The sequence below is a fragment of the Nanorana parkeri genome, unplaced genomic scaffold, assembly GCF_000935625.1.
Source record: "Nanorana parkeri isolate BGI_ZX_2015 unplaced genomic scaffold, ASM93562v1 scaffold295, whole genome shotgun sequence".
Lineage (NCBI taxonomy): Eukaryota > Metazoa > Chordata > Amphibia > Anura > Dicroglossidae > Nanorana > Nanorana parkeri.
The window spans coordinates 389,276-411,968 of record NW_017306563.1 but is presented as its reverse complement, the minus strand read 5'-3'; the positions used below and the strand labels follow the sequence as shown (position 1 = coordinate 411,968).

Below are 22,693 nucleotides of genomic sequence, written 5' to 3'. Positions count from 1 at the left end.
ACCAAAACAATAAAAAAAAAAAAAAAAAAAAAAAAAAGCTTCTTTGTTTTAAGAATATTTAGTCGAAAAGTCCCGGCGCGCTCTCCTCGTAGAAAGGCGCCACTTGCCAGGAAACGCAGCCGAGACCGAACGTGCTCTTGTGCCTTCCTCGCTCTGTCTCCAGCTTCAGTCTGTCAGTAAGTCTAAGTCTGCCAACGCCCTCCGTTTCCCATAATTGGCGCGGGAGGCTCCATCACTCAGAGCCGCGTCTGTGCCTCTGGCACATAGATCTCGATGCTGTCCGCGCTCTCGGTTGCCGAATTCTGGCGCACCGAGGCTGCTCGTTTGGCTGCCATCAGCCTTTTGCGGGCTTCTTGCCGTTGTTTGTCGCTGTTGGATTGGCCTGGGGTCTTGTCGCGACTCAGCGGGGGCTTGGGCCGGGCTGGCTTCTTTGGCACTGGGGGAGGGGGCCTCTTTACTTCCTGTCCAAGGGAAAAATAGAGACTTGTAAAAATCATAATAAATACTTTTAGGTTATTGCGTGCTATTGAAAAATGACTTTTTTTTGCATTTCAATCTGGAGTCAGTTTTAGTTGGCGAAAAACTGCCAAAAACTTCAAATTGCTCTTTTTTGTAGCCATGGTAACAGTACTCAGAGCTTAAAGGAGAACTATAAGGTGAGCTGTTTACACCCATGCTCATAGTTAGAGGCGAAGTGTGACATTGAAGCGAAGTGTGACATTGAAACTATCATACATTGACTCAATAGATTGGGAAGTGAGCGACACATATCGTCACTCGCACACTTCCCGATCATCTCCCTGAGAGTCACGGCTCCCCACAGGGATTACCCCCTCTCTGATCCTCCAGTGCCAACTGGAGGAACGGACAGGGGAGGGGGTGGGCACAGTTGGCTCTGCCTCTAGATAGGCAGAGCCCGCTGTCACTCATGCAGCTGGGTGGATCTCGACAGTGTTGTCGGAATCTGTCCCGGTGTTCTATCACAGATTGTGACTGCGTTAGAATGTGTGACCGCGTGACATTCTAACGTAGTCACGCCCATTTTTTTCCGGGGTAAAAATGTGTGACCGGCAAAAGGTGTAGAATTCAAAGCTTTCTCCGCTGTTCCAGGGCAGATCGGCATCGCAGATGGTATGTGCAGGAGAACCGATCTGCCCGGGAACAGCTGATCGGTCCTGAAATCTCACTTCTATCCGACTTTGTGAGTGCAATGGGCAAAAAATGGGCGTGGCTACGTTAGAATGTGTGATCACGTCACCGGTCACACATTCTAACGCAGTCACAATCTGTGATAGAACACCGGCTGAGGCGCTCTCAGTATATAGCGGGCAATAGCTAGTCATGAAAGAAACACATAGGCTACCACTGCGGTCCTTCTGAAAATACCAGCTGCCTGGCTCTTCTGCTGAACCTAAACAAGTCAACTAAAGAGAGAACTACATACTTATTTTGCATCAAAGGCTAAGAAAGTATTGCAGCCAGAAGATTAGCATGACAGCCACGTAACTTTTCAGCTAGCAGACCTTAGCCCTCAAGCTGGGGGCATGGACCCCAGATCTCATCCTAATAGGCTTCTATTGAGGAAAGGAGACTGCCAGAGGCACATTGGGGGACATTTACTGAAACTGAGGCAGACAGAATCTGGAGCAGCTGTGCATAGAAACCAATCCACTTCTCTCTTCAGTTTGTTCAGTTAAAGAAGCCCTCCGGGGGAAAAAATTCTTAACCCTTGCAGTGGGGCTACCTCCACACTCCAAGGGTTAAGTGCTCGTTTTTGTCTAGGGAGAAAAATAACGCCAGCTGGCTGGTAGAGCGCTCCCTCCAGACGGTTTCCTTCTCCGCTCCAGCAATCGTATGTGCCTTGGCGTCCCCACATCCAATATACAGTGTATTGGACGTGATGACTCACAGGACCTTAGACCGCTGGAGTGGAGGGGGGAGACAGGCTTCAGGGACAGGTCTAACAGCCAACCGGCTGAGAGGTTCAGGTGAGTATAACTTAACCCCTTCGTGACTGACGACGTACAATGTACGTCGCCAGCATCGGGGCTGTTTAAATTTGCGCAACATAAAAATTTGCAACTACCACCATTTTATTCTATAGGGTCTTGGCATTCAGAAAATATATAATGTTGGGGGGTTTTAAGTCATTTTCAGGCCTAAAATGTGGAATATAACATGGGTGCAAAAAATGAAAAAAGGGCCTCAGTCATGAAGGGGTTAAAAGGAGAACTATGAGGCAAGTGATTTCCACTCATCCTCATAGTTATAGCCGACCTGCAACAATGCAACTGTCACACGTCGGCTCTATTGATTGGGAAGTGAGCGAACACATACCGTCGCTCGCTCACTTTCCGATTATCTCCCTGTAGATTGCTTTGGGTCACAGAAGGAGGTTAGTATATGTCCTCCCGTGACCATAAAGAGAACTATGGGGAACAACACTTACCCCATAGTTCTCTTTTAGATAACATTTTCTCCTGGAGTTCTTTAAAGGAGGACTATGGGGTTTGAACTATGAGGTGAGTGAAAAGCCCTCACCTCATAGTTCTCCTTTCATAGTTGAAAATGAAAGAGAGAAGCTGACTGATTGGCATGCACAGCTGCTCCTACTCCTACTTAGTGAATTCCCCTCACTAATTCATCACATGATGGCGCCTTCTTTCTCAAACATGGAATTAGTAATGCATGGGGTGGAGGCCTCTATGGATTACAATTACTCATCATTGTTTGATAGATTCCCCCCCCACACCCCCCGGCCAAAAAACTCCAGCAAACAGACCAGTGCAAACCATGACTTACATTTCTGTCAGGGGTTTCGCTCAATGCCCAGCCGTTGGCCTTGAGCTGGAAGAGTTCATCGAATTTCATGCTAATGTCTTCTATAGAAAGTTGCAGGAGGTCCCAGAAGCCGGCGAGGTCCTGCGCTGAGGGACGTGGGTTCGAGTTAGGATTCTACAAGGAAGAAAAGAAAAAGAAACCTGAGCATGACTTCCTGCAAGAAGATGATTTATAGAATACTTGTGGGAAGAATCACCCACAGATCCCAGAATTCCAATGCATTGAGAAAGTTAAAGTGTATTTCCACTTTTGCAGCTAAATTAGGAGAACACCCACTTTATATTTGTTTAAAATATATTTAAAAATTTCTGCTTTGCAGCTCACCAATAGGCCCCTTTCCAAATACAAAACCTCCCTCACGGTACACCTGATCAGTGCAGCCAAGGGTCTTGGGAAGTATCCTAACCCTCGCTAGGGTTAACAATATTCATGCTATGGAGGACCTTACGGCTTCCTTGAAAAACGTCATTCTGCGTGGAGCCCTTGGAATGTCTTCAGGACTACTGACTAATACTTGCAGATTATGTCAACCTGGTGCGTCACAATCCCGTTGGCTTCCTGTTTCTATGGGAAGGACTTGCTGTGACTAGCATTTTTAAAGCTTTTGGTTGCCCTGGGTTCCTCGGGGCGGTGTCTTTCGCCTCCTCCTCCCTCCTTTTCCTTTATCCTGCTTACAATGACCCCCCTATAATCCTTATACCCCCTACCTTCTCTCTCTTGCCCCCTGTAAGGTGTGACTTGGACTTCCCCTATGCCGAATTTCCCCAGCATTTACTGTTGGTCTTCATACTCTTCAATAGTGTAAAAGTTGGATTTGGTTTCTGGTTAATATGTACTTGGCTGTTGCCCTGTGTATGCCACTATGTACTTTGTGGATAGGTGTTGGCAAAGGAAATCCAATTGCACTGCTGTTCTATATTTGGATGCTAATGACCATGTCATGCTCTTATTGTGATGCAAATTACCTGCTGATTGTTTGTTGATAACGTTGTATTCAGTAAATAAAGGAAAGGGAAAAAAAATGACTGCCTACCCTTTTACCTGTTCAAAATTCCTATCTATCTAATCAAAATTCGGCAACTTACATATACAGCACACCGTTGGGCTCTTTTTGTGTGCGCCAGGCACACAAATGTAATGTGTAGGCATCCTATGGCACCTTGTACTATGTTGTCATATATTACTTAGGATCCGATTTATAAAGCGCTCACCCAGCGTATAACTGGGTGAAAGCCGTTTGCAGGTTGTTACTGCCACTAGATGGAGCCGAGGAGCATAGACAAGTCATATGCTCCTCAGCTCCATCTAGTGGCAGTAACGACCTACGAACGGAACTCGCACAGCTTTACGCTGTGTGAACACTTTATAAATCAGCGCCTTACTGAGGTTCACATAAAAAGGTTATCCAAACCCGAGAACAAAAATGTAATATATTGCAGGTTAACAGAACTTGGATGTGGTGGCCGCATTTGTTTCCTTTTCAAGCTAGGTGTATTTGCTGCACGTACAGAAAGATAACATCTTACCACAATTCCAGTGTCCTTGTAACTTCCTGTGCACTGATATTAAACCATCTTATCAGTGCTACCTTCTGTGAACTACATAAGAATGCCTCCCTAGGTAATGCAGGTGAAGAAAGCAAGGGTTGTAGTCCAAATTAGAAGAGCAGTCTACTGACAACCATGGCTTCCTCCATAGATAAAGTGGAGGAACGAGCGTAGCCACCCAAGGACAGGAAGTGCATTATTGGCAGGAGCATCAGGTGAAAATACATTTACAAAAGGACTGAAAACAAATGCAGCCACCTCATCTAAAGGCTACTAAGCTGCAATAAATGACATTTTTTGTTTTTATGTTTAGATAAACTTTATGTTGCATTAGACCAATCTTATACCCGTGGCTCTGCCAGGTGGTTCAAATTTCTATTGCTCGGTGCGGTCTCTCCGCCTATGCATGTCATTCACTGAGAGATTATCCTGCTGGAAGGGAGGGACGCACATAATTTGGTGTTATGTAGCAGAGAGCTGCTTATTACTACAAACTGCTGCTGCTAGTAGGAAAAATAGGTGACACTATAAAAACTTACTACATCCGGCAATTTCAGTTATTATTATTATTATTAGGGATACACCGGTACCGAGTATTTGGGGGCGGGTACAAATGCTCCCAATGCCTATCCCCATACTGGAACTTCTGGTATCAGGAAGCCAGGCGGCGAGTCATTACACGCTGTCCGGTGTTCTATCAAAGTTTGCGACTGCGTTACAATGTGTGAACGGTGACGTGGTCACACATTTTAACTGAATCCTGCCCAGTTTTTCGGCAGTGGAATGTGTGACCGGTCACACATTTTAATGTAATCCCACCCAGTTCTTGTGCGGTGGAATATGTGACCGGCAAGAATTCCAACGCTTTCTCAGCTGTTCCAGCGCAGATTGTATGTGCAGGAGAAATGATCTGCCCTGGAACAGCTGATCGGTCCTGAAATGTCACTTCTATCCGACTTTGAGGAATGTGAGATCGCAGTCACAATGTCGGATAGAAGTGACATTTCAGGACTGATCCGCTGTTCCAGGGCATATCAGTTCTCCTGCACATACCATCTGCGATGCCGATCTGCCCTGGAACAGCTGAGAAGGCATTGGAATTCTTCTCCATTTGCTGGTCACATATTCCACCGCCGAAAAAGTGGGCGTGAGTATATTAAAATGTGTGACCATGTGACCGGTCACACATTCCAACCTAGTCACAATCTGTGATAGAACACTGGCTTCCTAATTGGTTGGGAAGCCGGGTCCATGCTCCCTTGTCACCACGGAGCTGACTTCGCGGCCATTTAGGAAGCGTGGGGGGGGAGTAATGACTTGGTGACGAGTTAGCATGAAGCAGGCCGCCACTGCCCGGCTTCCTGATTGGCAAGTAATAGCAAGTCATTTCCCACACCCTGGCTTCCTGATTGGCCAGAAACCCGGCTCCATGCTTCCTTGTCACCTAGTGATGAGGGAACATGGAGGTCACTTCCTGGCTAATCAGGAAGCCGGGCGGCGAGTCATTACACGCCGCCCCGGCTTCCTTAATGGGACTTCCAGGTACCAGTATACGGTTTAAAAAAAAAAAAAAAGATATATTGGTACTCGTATTTGATACCAAAAAAACGGTATTGGTGCATCCCTAGTTATTATTATTATACAGGATATATATAAAGTTGCGTCTTGTTTTAAAATTGAGCCTTGCCTTTTAATTTCATAGGAAAAGTAAAGGCTTCAATTGCTTGCCATTACCCGAACACTTTCTGACCTACATCTGATTTTATTTGGTGCGTTCCTCCCCAGTATCAAGATAAATCCCAAAATAACATCGTAGGCACGCTCCAACATGTACTTCCCCGCAAGCCAAGTGACATCAGCTGCCCAGTTCAGACGACCCCACTCATTTAGCCGGTGTCTCATGCGGATGAATGTGCCGTGGGTGCTAAATGTCCTCAAAATGTCCTGGCGGTTCCATATTCACCCTCGGTGTATCACCTCCTCCTGGCACTGCTGCTGAAGACGTTCTTGCAGAATGTTTACTAGATATACACAGTACAGCTATAGCCCATCTTTATTGTCTGCCTCTAGAGCTTTCAGTGTGCAGCTTTTATATAATCCTCCCAGGGATAGACACAAAAGAGTTTCACTGGATGAGTCAGGGGGAGAGATACAAATGACTTGTTCACTGGAGTTTGTTATCCGACATAGCTGGTCTTCCAGGTCATCTGATAATACATTGCAGGCTTAAAGCAGAACTCTGGGGAAAGTTGATCCTAACCCTTGCAGTGGGGACACCACTGCACTGCAAAAGGTTAAATGTTCTTTTTTGGTCGAACAAATTATACTCCCTCCATCTTTGGAGATAGCTGGCTGCGATAGCACTCCCTCCAGCCTGTCTCTTCCTCTGCTGCAGCGATGGTACGTCCCTCAGTGTCCTTTGTGTATAGAACATGATGACTCACAGGACCCAAGACCACAGCAGCGGAGGGGGAGAGAGGCTCCAGGGACCGGTCTAAGAGCAAGCTGGCACGGAGGATAAGGTGAGTTTTTTATTTTTGACCTTGAAAAAATGAGCACTTAACCCTTGCAGTGCAAGGGTTAAGAAAAAAATATTCCCAAGAGTTCTTATTTAGTACATTACAAAGTGAACCTCTGCTTTGCTCATGCAGGTGAAAGCAGCAAGGAACCTTAAAGTATTAATAAAACTCTCAAACTTTTTTCAATAATGAATCCGGATCAAGCAAATATAGATTGCCCAGCAAAGTATTTTTTTTATTTTTTGCCCAAACAGTCATTATGTTTCCAAACAGCTCCAACTCTCTCATCTCCACTTCCCTAAACTTCCTATTCAGTACAAGCTCACAAGGAACAGCACAGTCTGCAGTAAAGGTCCATGCAGGCCTTCCAACAACATCACATTCATTGTGAGGGCGGCAAGGACGCACCCGCATCCAAGAGTATTAGCTGCCAATAGTGGCGTGCGGTGCGGGACTAAGGATTCAACTGCAAAGGGTAATTGTTAAACCCGGAGCTCAGATTTAATTGCCTCACCAGTCATTACCTTACAAAGTGTTATTTTATCACCAACGCGAATAGCAACCTGCTTTCCTTACAATTATCTCCGGCCTGAAGTCAGCGGTATTATAAAAGGAGCGATAACCTGCGTTGAAATCTTTATGAATTGAATTTTGTAGTCAATAGAACTGAAAAATGTAGGAAATAACCTGAAAGTGTTAAATTCATCTGATCTGTACAGGAGCAACCCCAGTGAATGGAAAATGAATTATTGATTGTGGTGTGGAAAAAAAAAAAAAAGAAAAGAAAAAAAAAAAAGGTAACAAAATATAAAAGTGGTAACGAAAATAATGCTTTTGTGTGATGGATAGAGCAATAAAAATGATAAAAGCAATTAAATTATAATGACATGATTGGGATGCTGGTCTACAGCAGTTGTTCTCTATTCCAGACATAAGGGGGAAAAAAATTAAAGGAGGTCCAGTAAGTAAAATTTCCATTCAGCAGAGGTCCAGATCACAGTACAGACAGAATGGCCATGTAGGCTGCATTCACACCAGCAGCTGCACTACAACTAACAGCTGCTAGTGTGTGTTCCCAGGCACAGTGCTGATGTGCCGATCCCGGTGCATTGCACTGTTTTACTTCTGTTAATTCAAATTAATTAATTTGCTCATTTAAAATCAGATGGCGGGGGCGCCAAGGTTTGTTTGAAATTTCTTAATTTTTTTTTATAATCACCCTTTTAAAAAAAATTATTTATTTTATTATTATTATTATTTCTTTTTACTATTTTATCACCTTTTTTAATGTTGTATTTATTTTATTAATTTTCACTTTTTAATCACCTTTTTTCCCCTTAAGTTTTTCTTTCACTATGGAGCTTTATGATCGCAGGCTGTACAGCCACTCAGATCACTTGTAGTTGACAGGCAGGCCCTACCTAATGTCAATGGTTGCTAGGATGCCAGCGGTCCTAGGAACCAGCTGTACAAGCCAGTGGTCCTAGGAGAGGTGGCCTGCATCGGGTTATGGTTGGCAGTACATACACTGGCCTCGGAAAATGCTTTATCCACTGTCAGCCAGCCATAACCCAGAGCAGGTCAGGAATTGCGGTCCAGACAGAACCACCACTAGATTTGTGTCCGGACCGCGGTCTGCCATTTAAGGACCCCTTCTATATATGGTGAGCAGTCGGGTAACTGCCACCCAGATAATAAGGATACAGCTGCTTTTACCACCATTTCGTTTTACTGTCTGATGTCAGCGCAATGATTTTCAAAAGTGCAGAAGTCAACCACTGGTGATATAGTGTGTGTGTGTGTATTGGCAGTAGTTGAATATGTTCAGTGTAATGACATGCATCAGCCAGTAGAGGGCACACAATGATTTAAAACAGACCCATCATTAAAATTCACACTCAACCAATTGGGGGCATGTCAGCAGTATGAAATAATCATGGTTACGTTAGTGGTCAAAATTATTTAAAAAAAATGCTTAACCAGAGCCATTTTATGTAATCTAACGAATAGGCAGCTCTTAAGACAAGGAGACTGCTGAAAATAGGAAAAAAAAAAAGACAAGAAAATGTATTGATGCCCATAGCAAGCTATCAGCTTCCAACTTCCATTGCTGCCAAATTAAACAAGGATCCTGATTGGTTGACACAAATTTCTTGTTCCATCTTTCCCTTTATATGGGTGTAACATGAAATATGGTCAGAAAAGTAAACTTAGCCTTTGAGTGTCTTCTTACAATATTTTGCCTGCTCAGCATTCCCCAGGAATCCTCCCGGAAAGATGGTGATGTCACACCCAGCGATGCAAAAGACAGGGGTAAGGGAAGTGTAATTTTATTCAGGTACATCTTACACCTACTGAGAGTAAGTGATCTGTAAAGTAGGAGGGGGCCCGGGCAATATGCGTGGACCCTGCATTGTATTTCCCCCAAGGTCTGCAGGAAGTTCAGGAATTCCTATTGTAGGAGACTGATGACCTACTGATGCATACTTGTTATACTTCATTACACTGCAACAACAGCAACACATATAAAAAAAAAAAATGATTTTAGGAACGATTGCATATAGAACCTCTGTGCCGTCGAGCTTCTTCCTCCCTGGAAATGTAATAGAAAAATGTGCTCTGAGGGGATTAGAAGCTCATACATAAATACATTGGAAACGCCACGTGAATGCTTTTGTGAGGAATGCGAGTATTCACAATGACAGGCTATTAAGCGCCTCGACTTCTGTGCACTGTACATGACCCATACCACCGGCACAGTTCTTGACAGCCATTGTGCCACATACAATGTCCCCTAAAAACATGAGCTCTCTGGGTGCAAGGTTTAGAATTCTTACATTGCCATGTCTTTATCAAAAGAAAACACCATAGGCCAGTACAGAAACCAAATCCCCCCCACCCCCCCAAAAAGAGGACCCTTTAATCACAATGGCCACTTAAAGGAGAACTCCAGGGAAAATGTTCTTAACCCTTGCAGTGTGGCTATGCATGGGTTAAGAGCTCATTTTTTTCTAGGGTCTAAAATAAAAAAAAGTTATAATCACCCTGCTGGCTGTTTAAGTCCAGGGGAGGGAGCACTCCCTACACAGTGTATTGGATGTAAACTATCACAAGACCTTAGAAGAGCCTTTCTCAACCAGGGTACTGTGCCACCCTGGGGTGCCTTCTGGCTTCCTCAGGGGTTTCCATGTGATAGTAGGACTCTAGTAGGAGTAGTAGATTAAACGAGGAACCTAGGACTGAACATAGGGGCTCCTGATATGGAAGGGGGGGGGTCCTGATGTAATGAGGACTCCTGATGTGAAGGGGAGCTTCTGATATGGGGCTCCTAGTATGAGACAGGATGACATGTGAAAACAGGGGGAGGGAGCTCCAGATGTGAAAGGGGGGCTCTGATGTGAAAGGGGGGCTTTGATTCAAAGGTGTCTCCTTATCCAGAAGAACTCTGATGTGAAGGGGGAATCACACTTTTACATGCTTTCGCGTGGGGGCCCCCTTAAAATCCATACCAGACCACTATCTAGGATAAGGGTCTGGTATAGATTTTGTAGGAACCATGCGTCGTTCTTTAAATGTACATTTTAGATTGGGTTGCCTTGAGATTTTGCAAACTTTTAATGGGTGCCATGACTGAAAAAAGGTTGAGAAACGCTGCTTTAGTTTAGACTACAGCAGTGGAGGGAAAGTGAGGGTGGAAAGACCGCTGTAAGAGCCAGCTCCTAGGATCCGGTGAGTATAACTTTCTTTCATTTTCGCACCAAGACAAAAAGAGCACTGCAAGGGTTAAGACATTTTTTTGACCAGTCCTCTAAAGAAACAGATCGGCACGGACAAAGGAACACAGCAAAAGTCGGTAATGTCTTTGGATGCCGGCAAAGAATAGGTTATGTCTTTCTGTGGGCGAGACAATATCACCTCCTACATATGCATACCATATTCATTCCTTCATTTCTGGGCTTTTGTATCATAGCAGCAGACATCTTTTTGTCAGGAGGCCTGTCTGGATTTCAACCCTGAACTCCGGCCACAAAAACATTTCATTGAGATATCTTCCTCAATAGCCACAAAGGATATAAATGCGCTTTGTGTGCTCCGAATGCCATAGCGGACCCAGACGTTTTGTAAAATTAGTAGTGACACCATTACTAGGCTGCCCAATAATCTGTGCACACAGCAGAGGTGTAGGAGGGGTCCAGCAGGCCCCACCCACTACATGCTGAATGCAGAAAACTACAGGAGGGGGCGGATTCAAGACCATTCACTCTGCACAATGATAGAGAAACAGTGACCGGTCTTTATTACAGGAAGTTCGATTACTGTACTGATATAGAGAAATAAACCAAGGATGGGGAAGAGTACACATGACTCTTGTATTTAGGCAATATACACTTACCCTGGAGTTCAACTTTAAAGCCCAAGTATTAGGCTGTTCTACCCCTTCCCATAATTTTCCCCTACTACCCATGTAAGAAAGAAAGATTTTAATTGTTGGGTTCAACTGGTGGGTCGTGACCCAAAAGTGGGTCGCAACCTCATGTTCAGTGGGTCACCGCATGCCTTCCACTTTTCTAGGTGAGAGGCTCCTCAGCCTCCCACTAGCATGGCACTGTTAGTTCTCACACCAAGCAGCCATTCAAAATATGCTGCCCGGTGCCAAGTGTCAGCTTGAGGTGGGATGGGATGGAGTTATGGCTGCGAGGGAGGTCCATCCATACGTGCATAGCTTACAGCTCCCTCACATGTCTTGTAGAGGTGCCTGGACCGGAGTGATGTCACATTCTGGCTCCCGGCACCTCTACAGGGTCCGCAAGGGAGCTGTATCAGCAATGCACATATGGATGGAGCTCCATCACAGCGGAGTAGCCCACACTGGACCACAGGCTGAGAATCCACTCCAGTTCTCGTAAGATAGGGAGACTTGGTGGACCTTTAAAAAGGTTAAAAAAAACAAAACTTTTTTGGAGTGTGTATGCGATTGTGTGTGTCTCTCTTATGGCAAGCAAGTTGCGCTTGGTCAGTGTGAATGTGAATTGTAATGTGAAGGAAACTTACAATCTAACTTGAAGAGACCATGATTGTTTCTAATGACGAAATACTGTATAATCAATTATTGTGTGTGTCTGTCAGTGTTTTTGAGGGCCCATTCACACTATTACAGTGCGTTAAGCGCACGGTCCCATGCGATTAACACAGTACCACGTAAAATCGCACCTACTGCGATTTCTGGTGTGGGAGATGTATTACATTGCCATTCATTTGAATGGCACTCCAAACGCGCCTTCCACCCACAGTTCGATTGCCCGCACCGGAACGCGCAGTACCACCTTCAGTCATGGATTAATGACCAAGGACAAATGTGGGTCCTGAGGTTACACTGGTTGGGAACCACTGCTCTAAACTAATGCATTGTCTTCTGCATTCTATTCCACCTCTGGTCTTTTTTCAGGCTGAATGAGATCCAGCATCATTTACCTCATTTCCTGGGTGCCCAGGCTATCATTTTATTGTGTTAACAGAGAACTATGGCCCAACCTTTTTTGGCCATAGTTCTCTTTAGGGTCACAGGAGGATTACTAATGTCCTTCTGTGACCCAAAACTCAGCATATAACCCGCTATATGCTGATAGCGCAGAGCTGGGCTGCAGCCGAGAATGTCTTAAGCCCCACTGCAAGGGATAAGAATTTATTTTCTTCTTTAAAGATCTCTACATACTTGCCCCAATAAACGGATCTCAAACTGCTTAGAAATGCTTCTCACACCCCTGCAGATCATGGCTCTGTATGCAGCATCATTGCTGAACAGCAGAATTTCCAGTCTTACCGGACAGCCTGTCTTTTACCTGTAACATAAGCTGTTCAGTAGAGGACTCAAAATCTTTTGATTTGCATTAATGTGTTTACATTCTCAATTTATGAAAATCAGATGGATTATGTATTACCTGGAAGGAGTACAATACTGCTTAACGCATCGAAATCCAAACCCCGGTATAACACGTCACAAGACTGAAGACAATGGGTGATGGTGTATGCAACGGGTTTACAATGTCAAGGCCATAGACAGCTAGAATTTCGGCCGCTCAGACAGCTAAACGACAGTAATGAGTCCATTCCCCCATCCACGTTAATAGGGTGAATGGAGGAATCTCCACTTCCGGTATTTAAGCAGCCAGATGTATTCTCCAGTGAAATCCCCCCATTGACTTTAATGTGAGGCGGCACACTGCACCTGGGGCTCTCTGTCGGCAAGAACATGCACGCATTTGCAGTGTATAGGAGCCAGTGCCCGTGTGCAAGAGCCCTAAATGTTGCCTCCCCCTTGTTCTTAGCTATCTGGCATACAGTACAAAATAAATCATAATGGAAATACCCTTTTTCTTTTTTTTTTTTTATTTGTCCAAGCTGTCATGTGACCACAGAGTTCCTATGGCTCTGTCAGGTGCAGTGCTGCCAATGGTGCAGTGACATGACCCACCAGTGTCCTGGTGTTGTCGGGGGGGGTAGAGAGCTGCACAGCTGGAGCTGTGCAATCAAGTGACTGGACAAAATAAAAGGAAAAAAACCTGGTATAATCATTACGATCTATTTCAGGAGAGAAAAGAACAGGAAGGAGGCAACAACATTTGCAAGCTGGCTGGGTGTATTGCCTTTCCTTCTTTAAACTTTACTGGACACCTGCAGCTCCTGGACCTGTGGCTTCCAACCTCCTCAAAACTAGTTACTAATACAAAATAAAAGCCGTAACTTCCTCAAACATAACCAGCACGTCCGCCGTCCATGCAAAATTCACAGCGCTGATCCACATAATATTCATCTATTAAAAATGTAAATCCTCTAAGTGACTATAAGCTTTCCTCCCGGAACTTCATCCACAGCCTCATACAAATCTCATAATCTCGCTGCCACCCTTAGCAGCTCAAAGCTTATCCTTCTGATGGTGACTTTCAGCCATCTTCTAAACCAAAATCAAGCAGTCTGGGCTTCATCCCATCACTACTTATGACAAAAAGAAAATGAAAATATGAAATATTATTTGAAACTCTTACTGGCAAGGCCGATCCATAATTTCTATCATACTGGGTTCCGAAAGAACTGAAAAAGTTAAACATTCCAAAAGAATTTCAACTTTTAAACAACTTCTCCTAGAATCTCCTAACACCTCCTAGAATATCCTCCCAGAATGTCCTCTCCCAACTCCTCCCAGAATGTCCTCTCCCAACTCCTCCCAGAATGTCCTCTCCCAACTCCTCCCAGAATGTCCTCTCCCAACTCCTCAGAATGTCCTATCCTAACTCCCCCAGAATGTCTTCCTACAATGACCTCTTCTAACTCCTCCCAGAATATCCTCTCCTAACTCCTCCCAGAATGTCCTCTCCTAACTCCTCCCAGAATGTCCTCTCCTAACTCCTCCCAGAATGTCTTCTCCTAACTCCTCCCAGAATGTCTTCTCCTAACTCCTTCTCAGAATGTCCTCCTACAATGACCTCTTCTAACTCATCCCAGAATATCCTTTTATAACTCCACCTAGAATGTCCTCTCCTAATACTTCCTAGAATGTCCTTTTAAAACTCCTCCTAGAATGTTCCCATAGAATGCCCTCTTATAACTCCACCTAGAATGTCCTCTCCCAATACCTCCTAGAATGTCCTTTTATAATACCTCGTAGAATGTCCTCTCCTAACTCCTCCCTGTTTCACCTCCTAGAATGTTCTCTCCTAACTCCTCCCAGAAAGTCCTCCTAGAATGGACTATCTCTGCTCAGTCAGAGTGCAGGAGGGACAAAACCTGTAAGTGTTACTAAACTGCAGCACTGTAGAACAAATCTGGTCTCTACCAGAGAGAGTGCTGTGCTGTGTGGAAGAGCTGCATAAATCTCAGGGCTGATTGGACCAACATACAAATCCTTTGGCAGGTGTGTATTTCATCTGAGTGTTTAGTTGGTTTGCCTGAAGTTCAGATTTGAATGACAATTTTTTTTAGCTTTGGTTTGAGTAGATAAGGACTCAGACCAACCACGGGTGAGCAACTCTGGCCCTCCAGCTGTGCTTTAACTACAGATCCCAACATGCTTCTGGGAGTCTTGCCTGTAACTGTCAGCCTTGCAATACCTCATAAGACTTGTAGTTCCACAACAGCTGGAGGGCCGGGGTTGCCCACTCCTGCAGTAGATACTAAAGAAAGTAAGAAAGTAAAATATTTGGTGTATGCATGTTACCTAAAAAAACCTTCCAGATCATGATTCTCTTACCAGATTTTGCTCACACAGGCCACGGAACTGCTGGAACTTCTGAGACATTAGAAGCTGTGCGCTGCCGACGGCACTGAGAACCTTCCCGATCACTGTAAGCAAGAGGCAGGGGTTAGAATGAACCAAAATAAACCAGAAGCTTTTCTCTGTAATAATTAATCTAGTCTTCTGCCATTTGGGCTGCTGGCAAACTGTCCCTTGTAGCATCTGATCAGTGTACAACCAAAATGACTCGGGGTCAGTAAATCTCTGCGCTACTGAGAGATTTAACTACTTGTTGGCTATGTTTGCATTAGCAGGACATGGATTTCAATTTTCTAGGTTGTGGCCTTTATTTTAATCGAAAAATCTCCCCATAAGATTGTATGTGCATTCAATGTACTGTATTTCAAGCATGTGATTACCTGTAAAAGCCTCCCGAGTGACACTCTATAGCAGGGGTAGGCAATTTTCGGCCCACCCAGCTGTGGTCCAACTCCCATTAGGTATTGCAAGACCCCAACAGCCACATGCATGACTCCCAGAGGCAGATGCATAATGGGGTTTGTAGTTTCATCACTGATGGGAGAGCCGGAGTTTGCCTACCACTGCTTTACAGTATTGCCCTTCGCTCCTTTCCCAGGAAGCTACTTAAAAGGTTATATTGGGAGGTAAGGAAGCGGGGCCAGCACATACAGGAATTATACAGTCTTAGAAGAGCAGAGGGCTATGATCTGCAAGGAAGGAAGGAGCTTTGCTAGGGAATGGACTTTTCCTGGAGTAGTCAAATATTCTAGGAAATTCTAAGTCACAAGTGAATAAAACATTATTGATAGAAAAAACACTGCATGCAAGCGTTCAAAATCATTGTCTTCTCTGTGCTTTTACCCGCAATATTTCAAGTTGGTGACAGGGTCTCTTTAAGCTCAATTCTTGGTTGCAACATATTTATTGCCCCAATTACCCCCCAACCCAGTGACTATGCAAGTTATGTTTTTTAATTTTTTGGGGCCTTCTGAATACTGTAAATTGTATTACAAAGTTGCATTCTGTGACCTTTCTTTCTGGGATATGGGTGAGTAAGGGGGTGGTAGCATGGAATTGGGCATTCATATACCTACAGACATTAGCAAACATTTGTCCAATCTACCCATTTATGGCTGTATATCTAAAAACCCTCCGTCACCTCTTGGCTGAGCCTTCTAGGGTGGCGCTTGTTGTAATAACCGACTTTTGGATCATTAATGTCTGTAGGCAAATTAAGGTTAAGGCCTCATGTAAACAGGCGACGTACACGAAAATTCTGGTGTATTTCCCCACCTAGGAAGCCAAAGGTGCTGCCCATAGACATCATTAAATGTATGCCAGTATATATACCAGTACTTTCCTAAACTTGCACATGTGCTGGAACATGTCCCAAATGTAGTGTTCAGGGCATACGTTTGTATGCATGCACGAGTTTACAAAAGTACTGGTATATAGCAGCCGTACAGTCCCGTACAGCCACTGATGTCTATGGGCATTTGAGCCCAGCACTGTGGCTTCCCAGTACACCCATATGTTATGTGTGCATCACCAATGTGCCCATGTGCATGAGTCCTAAAGTGAGCCCGTTGCTCTGCCCCACTTAAACGCTGGCCATGACAGATGCTTATACTTACCTTGTTTCCTCTCCCCCATTGCAATAAATAGCCGCCGGGAGCAAAGAAAGCCGACTTTCCCTACCCCCATATGACAGCACTGGGTATCTGAATGGGTAATTACTAAGCACAAGTGCTGTCAAGTGGGAGAAAGTCACCAATAAAGTGAACCTACTGCTTTACCTTGCAAGGGCACAGGCGTGCTTTAAAGCAGAACACTAAGTTCTGCTTTAAACAAGTGCAATTTTGTATAAGGTGCCTATTCTACTATTCATCAGTCTCCTGAACCTATTTACAGTAATGTAGACTTCAGATACAGAAAGCTCTTCATACGATAGCTGCAGCCTTCTCTGGACCACAGCTTTCATTACATCCTGTTCACAAATATTACATCTCTGCATCCCATTCATTTCTATGGGCCTACGGATTTGGCAGTCACATCAGTTATGATACTCAATGCACACACAAGGGTGGCTCGACAGGACCCTGCAAGGGAAAGGAGCCACCCTAAAACATATTAGGACTAGTGCTCAGGGGACCAGCGATTCTGCAGGAAGCTGACATTTTTAAACATCAAGGGGAAGCATCCATTGTAAGTGATGTCATCAACATTTGAAATAGCTAAAAATCTTTTGGACTTTAATATCACTTTTATGACGAAAACAAATGCAGCCACCACATCTAAGGACTGGTAGACTGCAATCCATCACATTTTTGTTCTGAGGTTTAGATATACTTTAAAAAGGAGAACTATGAGGTGAGTGGTTTTCACTCAACCTCATAGTTCAAGCCGACGTGTGACAATGAAACTGTCACACGTCGGCTCAACAGATCGGGAAGTGAGTGAACACATACCGTTGCTCGCTCATCTCCCTGCAGAGAGTCGTGACTGTCACTCACGGCTCCCTGCAGAGATTCCCCGCTCCGATTCTCCAGCGCTGACTGGCGGAACGGACGGGGGAGGGGGCGGGTACAGCTGGCTCCGCCTCTAGATAGGCAGAGCCAGCTGCCAATCACGCAGCTGGGTGGATCTCGACAGTAATGTCGGGATCCGTCCCAGCTGCGGCAGTCTCAGTATACCGCAAGCTGTAGCCCGCGATATACTGAGCTTTGGGTGACGGGAGGACGCTAGTTTATGTCCTCCCGTGATCCTTAGGAGAACTATGGGGAAAAACACTTACCCCATAGTTCTCCTTTAAAGCAGCAGGTCAACAAGTACGTGAATGCATTTATATGTGTTTCCATCCAAACAACTGGATGAGAAATGTAAGAATGGCCTCCAAAAGCTTCACAAGTAAATGACATTAGGCAGCATTCTATAAATAAAGACAAGCTGAATACAAAAAAGGGCCGTTTCCAGCTTGCTGTCCATTATTTATTGTAATTGCTTTCCTTAAGTGCTGAGAATATGCACGGGGTTTCTAGATTAGAATTAGAAGAGATGATAGAAACGGAAGAGGGTGTAATTAACCAGTTGTGGATGTTGGATGTACTACACAAGCCCAGAAAAGCTTATTGAAGTACACAGGGCGGGTGGAATATGTCCTGTCCTTCTGCCGCTCCCACCTCACACTTGCCGGCAATTCCAGGCTGTCAAAATGACAGCCGGGAACTGCTGTGTAAATACAGCGGCTGTAATAGCGGCCGCTAGTGAGCTGTGTGTGTCTCCACAAACATGCAAAGCAAGGCAAGCCACAACCCTGCTCCTATCTCCCCGCTCCTCCCTCCAAGCTAGTAGATGGACAGCTGCTGGAGATTGCTCTGTGCCTTGTGATCTTGTACTGGACAGGTAGTTCAGGGAAGCCAAGCTGAGTTTGAGCTTTTTGGAAATATGATCGCTGTAAATGCTTGGGTGAAAATATAAAGAAATACTTTGCTGCGTAAGGTATATTTGTTTGATCTGGATTAATTATTGTAAAAAGTTTAATACGAATACTACTTTAAAAAGGAGAACTATGAGGGGAGTGTAAATCACTCATCCTCATAGGTCGAGCCGACGTGTGACAATGAAACTGTCACACGTCGGATCAATAGATCGGCAAGTGAGCAAACACTTACTGTCGCTCGCTCACTTCCCGATCATCTCCCTGCAGAGAGCAGTGACTGTCAGTTACCGCTCCCTGAAGGGATTCCCCCCTCCCCTCTCCGATCCTTCAGCGCTGACTGGAGGAACAGACAGGGGAGGGGGCGGGCACAGCTAGCTCTGCCTCTAGATAGGCAGAGCCCGCTGTCACTCACACAGCTGGGTGGATCTCGACAGCATTGTCAGGATCCGTCCCGGCTGCGTCGGTTTCAGTATACCGCGAGCTGTAGCTCGTGATATACTGAGCTTTGGGTCACGAGAGGACGCTAGTATATGTCCTCCCGTCACCCTTAGGAGAACTATGGGGAAAAACACTTACCCCATAGTTCTCTTTTAACTATAATTTTCCTGCTGGTTTTTTCATTTGTTTTGTTTACGTTTCGTTATATCTTCTGTCTATGGTCTGCATAAAAAAATCAAATCCTTTTGAAAGACAATAGCACCAAAAGCAAGTCTTGTTTGTCCTAAAAATAAATAAATGATATACAGGTGAAACTCGAATAATTAGAATATCGTGCAAAAGTAATTGCAGTAAGTGCTGCAAAAGGGGCCCAAACCAAGTACTGAGTACATATGCATGCTTGTACTTTTCAGAGGTCCGATATTGTTCTATGTACAATCCTCGTTTTATTGATTGCATGTAATAATCTACTTTTTTGAGGTTGTGGATTTGGGGTTCTTGGGGTTTTCATGAGCTGTAAGCCATAATCACCACAATTATGACAAATCACGGCTTGAATTATCTTGCTTTGCATGTAATGAGTCTATCTCATATATTAGTTTCACCTTTTAAGTTGCATTAGTGAAATAAATGAACTTTGCACGATATTCTAATTATTCGAGTTTCACCTGTGTATATAACTTTTTGATCTTATGTAATGACAAAGGTATTGCCAAATCAATAGGCCCATAGTAAAAATGTTAAATTGTTCTATAGGTGGTGTATAGGTGTGAGAGCAGACGTGATTACATTTCAAGGAAAATCCCATTCTGCTAAAGAATGCATTTTATTTTTTCATGTTATCGATCACCTATCAATTCTAATATACCAACTATGATTTTATATTACTTACAAAATAATTCAGTTTCTCTTACTTGCAACGATAGCAACAGTATTCAGTTTATACACTGACTTTTCCCAGAAGACTGCACAGAGCCAAAAGTCGACATCCTGTTAGTGGATGACATATTCTTATTTTCTGTACCCCACAATGCATTGCTTTTTATCCACAGCCAGCAGCATTGGTACATGGCAGATGAGGGAAAAGGGGGGGGTTGGAGGGGCAGATACCTTAATATTAGACTCTATATTATATACCTTAATATTATTAGGAGTTGCAAAGTCCTAGCATATACTATTCTATTATTACATCCGCACTATAATCGAAATACATACTGTTTTTTTTTAAACAATATTATCAATATTGATTATTATTATGGATTCATATAGCGCCATCCGTCTGTGCAGCGCTTTACAATATAATGCAATCAAGATTTACTTGAAAACAAATCCCTTTTATGTAGTGAGTGCTGCCTTCTGTCTGCCCATCACTTTCATCAACTTCCTGGATTCCCAGTGTGCTTTGCATGTCTTTCCCTGCTGATTGATGTGATGCAATCTCTTATTTCTCAAGACTACATAACCCATCCTGCATTGCTTCCGGCAAGCAATGATGATGTAACATTGCTCAGACGGACGTTGAGTTGTAGTTCAGATAGGAGGCTTAGTTAGAGTTGCGACACAAGTGCATATTCGCATGGCTCAGTGAAACTGTGTCAGTGTATGGATGAAGTCCATTCTATGGGCACCTTCAATAAGTAAGTTTACAAACTTCTAGATCTGGGTATTAGGAGTGGGATAGAACTTATGGAAATTCAATATAGAAATACAGATTTACTTTTAGTTTTTGACCACAGGTGCCCTTTAGGTGAATATTTTTTTTTTTATTCTGACCTTTCCCAAGCACAGGTTTACTTTTATTGTGCTTTAGAAATTTCGGTAGTGAGATTTGTGTTATGAAAATGATATAGAGTAATTACCAAACAGGTAGAGGTATAGTTATACAATATAGGTAATGGGTAGGCCAGTTCCAAGCAAACCTGACATTTCACTTGGGCAGGGGTGCACTGAAGAAACAGTGAGCTTTCTATGATAATTTCTGTCTCCACCCTACATCCACACATGGGGCTTTGGGTGGTGCTATTTTTCCAGAGATGCAATACATTGGTACGTAATTCTGCATGGCAGCCATTATGCAGAACAGAACAACCAGTTTTGGGTGCAGATGGTCATCAAAATATTGGCATCTCCAAATCATTGAAAAGTAAATTAAGTTAAAGTTAAAATTTTTCCTTTTATTATTCACTCTCCTGGCAAACCCAAGGTGAAGAATTCCAGACCGCGTTCATTCCACTGCACTGGAGGACTATGACACGTGCATGATCAGATGGAATGGTACATACCTTCTTCACAACGGTTGTTGTCCCCGGTCTCCTTCTGCATCTGTTTGCACCAGCCCTCGAGTCTTTCTGTCTCAGCCTGCAAGAGCTTCAGGAACCAATGTCCATCCCTGCGGCAAGCCCCTGTCTGGGCCGGCTCTGAAGAAGGGGGGGAGGCTGCAGAGTCCAGCCAAGGGTCAGGAGGAGGAAGGGCGGATGCCTCCATTTCCCCACCATCTCCATAGGAGAGGTGCTTTTTAGGGAGGGGTACCGGAGGGCCTGGAGTAGGCTGGCGGGGTGGCGGGCAGTCTGGAACGCTCTTGTCAGATGAATTGCTGGGCTCCTGGGTGTCAGAGTCCGTTTCTTGCTTGGATGTCATGCTGCTGGAGCGGCTATTCCTGTTCGGGAGATAAAATAAGATCTGAGCATCTGCAGAGGGATGGATCTCTTATATTAACCAACAGCAGTATCTAGATGTTTGGGTATCAGTGCTGAAATTTGCTTTCATACCCTTAGAATAGGCCACCTGCCTCCATAAGAACAGAAAAAAGGCTAAAACGAAAGTGAGATACAAAATGGCTCAATGATGTTAGAATTCCAGTCTTCCTCTATGGTTCTAGCAGAGCTCTTTAGACCTCTAACTATAAACAATAAGACCTTCAAAGTGACACTAAACTCCGGAGTTAAATCTTAAAAATGCATTCACATACCTTGACTAATAACAACAATGTATCTTATTTGTGTACCACTTGGCTGTAGAGCTCTCAAATCATCTCTGATTTGGTGCTGCCACTGTCCTTCCTTCTGGAGGGGGGCTACTTTTGTTTCCCATGGTCCCTGTGTGTGTTGTAAAGTAGCCACCGCTCCTAGCTCACTCCCGGGATGGACTACAATTTCAATGCAAATTAGTAAACTAAACATGAGATTGTAGTCCATCACAAGTGCGAGCTTGGGCTTAGGTGACTTCAAAACTAAGCCCCGCTGCCATCCTGCTGCCAATAAAAATACCTAAGTGGCCAACAAGGGCACTCTCACTGAACATAGTATTAGCAAAAGTGGGAGTTATCTCTGCAGTCAGGCAATGCGTAGAAGAGGTTATTCCGGCTGACAAATATAATAGGCATCTACAGCTGACAGGTTGCTTTTAAGAAAAGCAGAGTCAGAATGGTTAGACTTAAAGGAGAACTATGAGGTGAGTGAAAATCACTCATCCTCATAGTTCGAGCCGACGTGTGACAATGAAACTGTCACACGTCGGCTCAATAGATCGTGTGAACACATACCGTCGCTCGCTCACTTCTCGATCATCATCCTGCAGAGATCCGTGACTGTCAGTCACCGCTCCCCGCAGGGATTCCCCCCTCCCCTCTCCGATCCTCCAGCACCGACTGGCGGAACAG

The 22,693-nt window shown here is 44.3% G+C and overlaps 1 protein-coding gene across 1 annotated transcript in view; it reads right to left on the bottom strand.

The window, feature by feature from the left end:
* Positions 1 to 207: 207 nt before the first annotated feature.
* The window catches only part of DLGAP4 (DLG associated protein 4), a 93,815-nt gene continuing 71,329 nt past the window's right edge, over positions 208 to 22,693 (bottom strand). Inside the window, exons 9-12 of the mRNA XM_018557662.1 lie at positions 21,318 to 21,691; positions 15,153 to 15,244; positions 2,803 to 2,955; positions 208 to 461 (exon numbers count right to left, since the gene is read on the bottom strand). Of these exons, the coding sequence (XP_018413164.1) occupies positions 237 to 461; positions 2,803 to 2,955; positions 15,153 to 15,244; positions 21,318 to 21,691 (844 nt within the window). The 3' untranslated portion in view covers positions 208 to 236. The remainder of the gene's footprint in view (positions 462 to 2,802; positions 2,956 to 15,152; positions 15,245 to 21,317; positions 21,692 to 22,693) is intronic.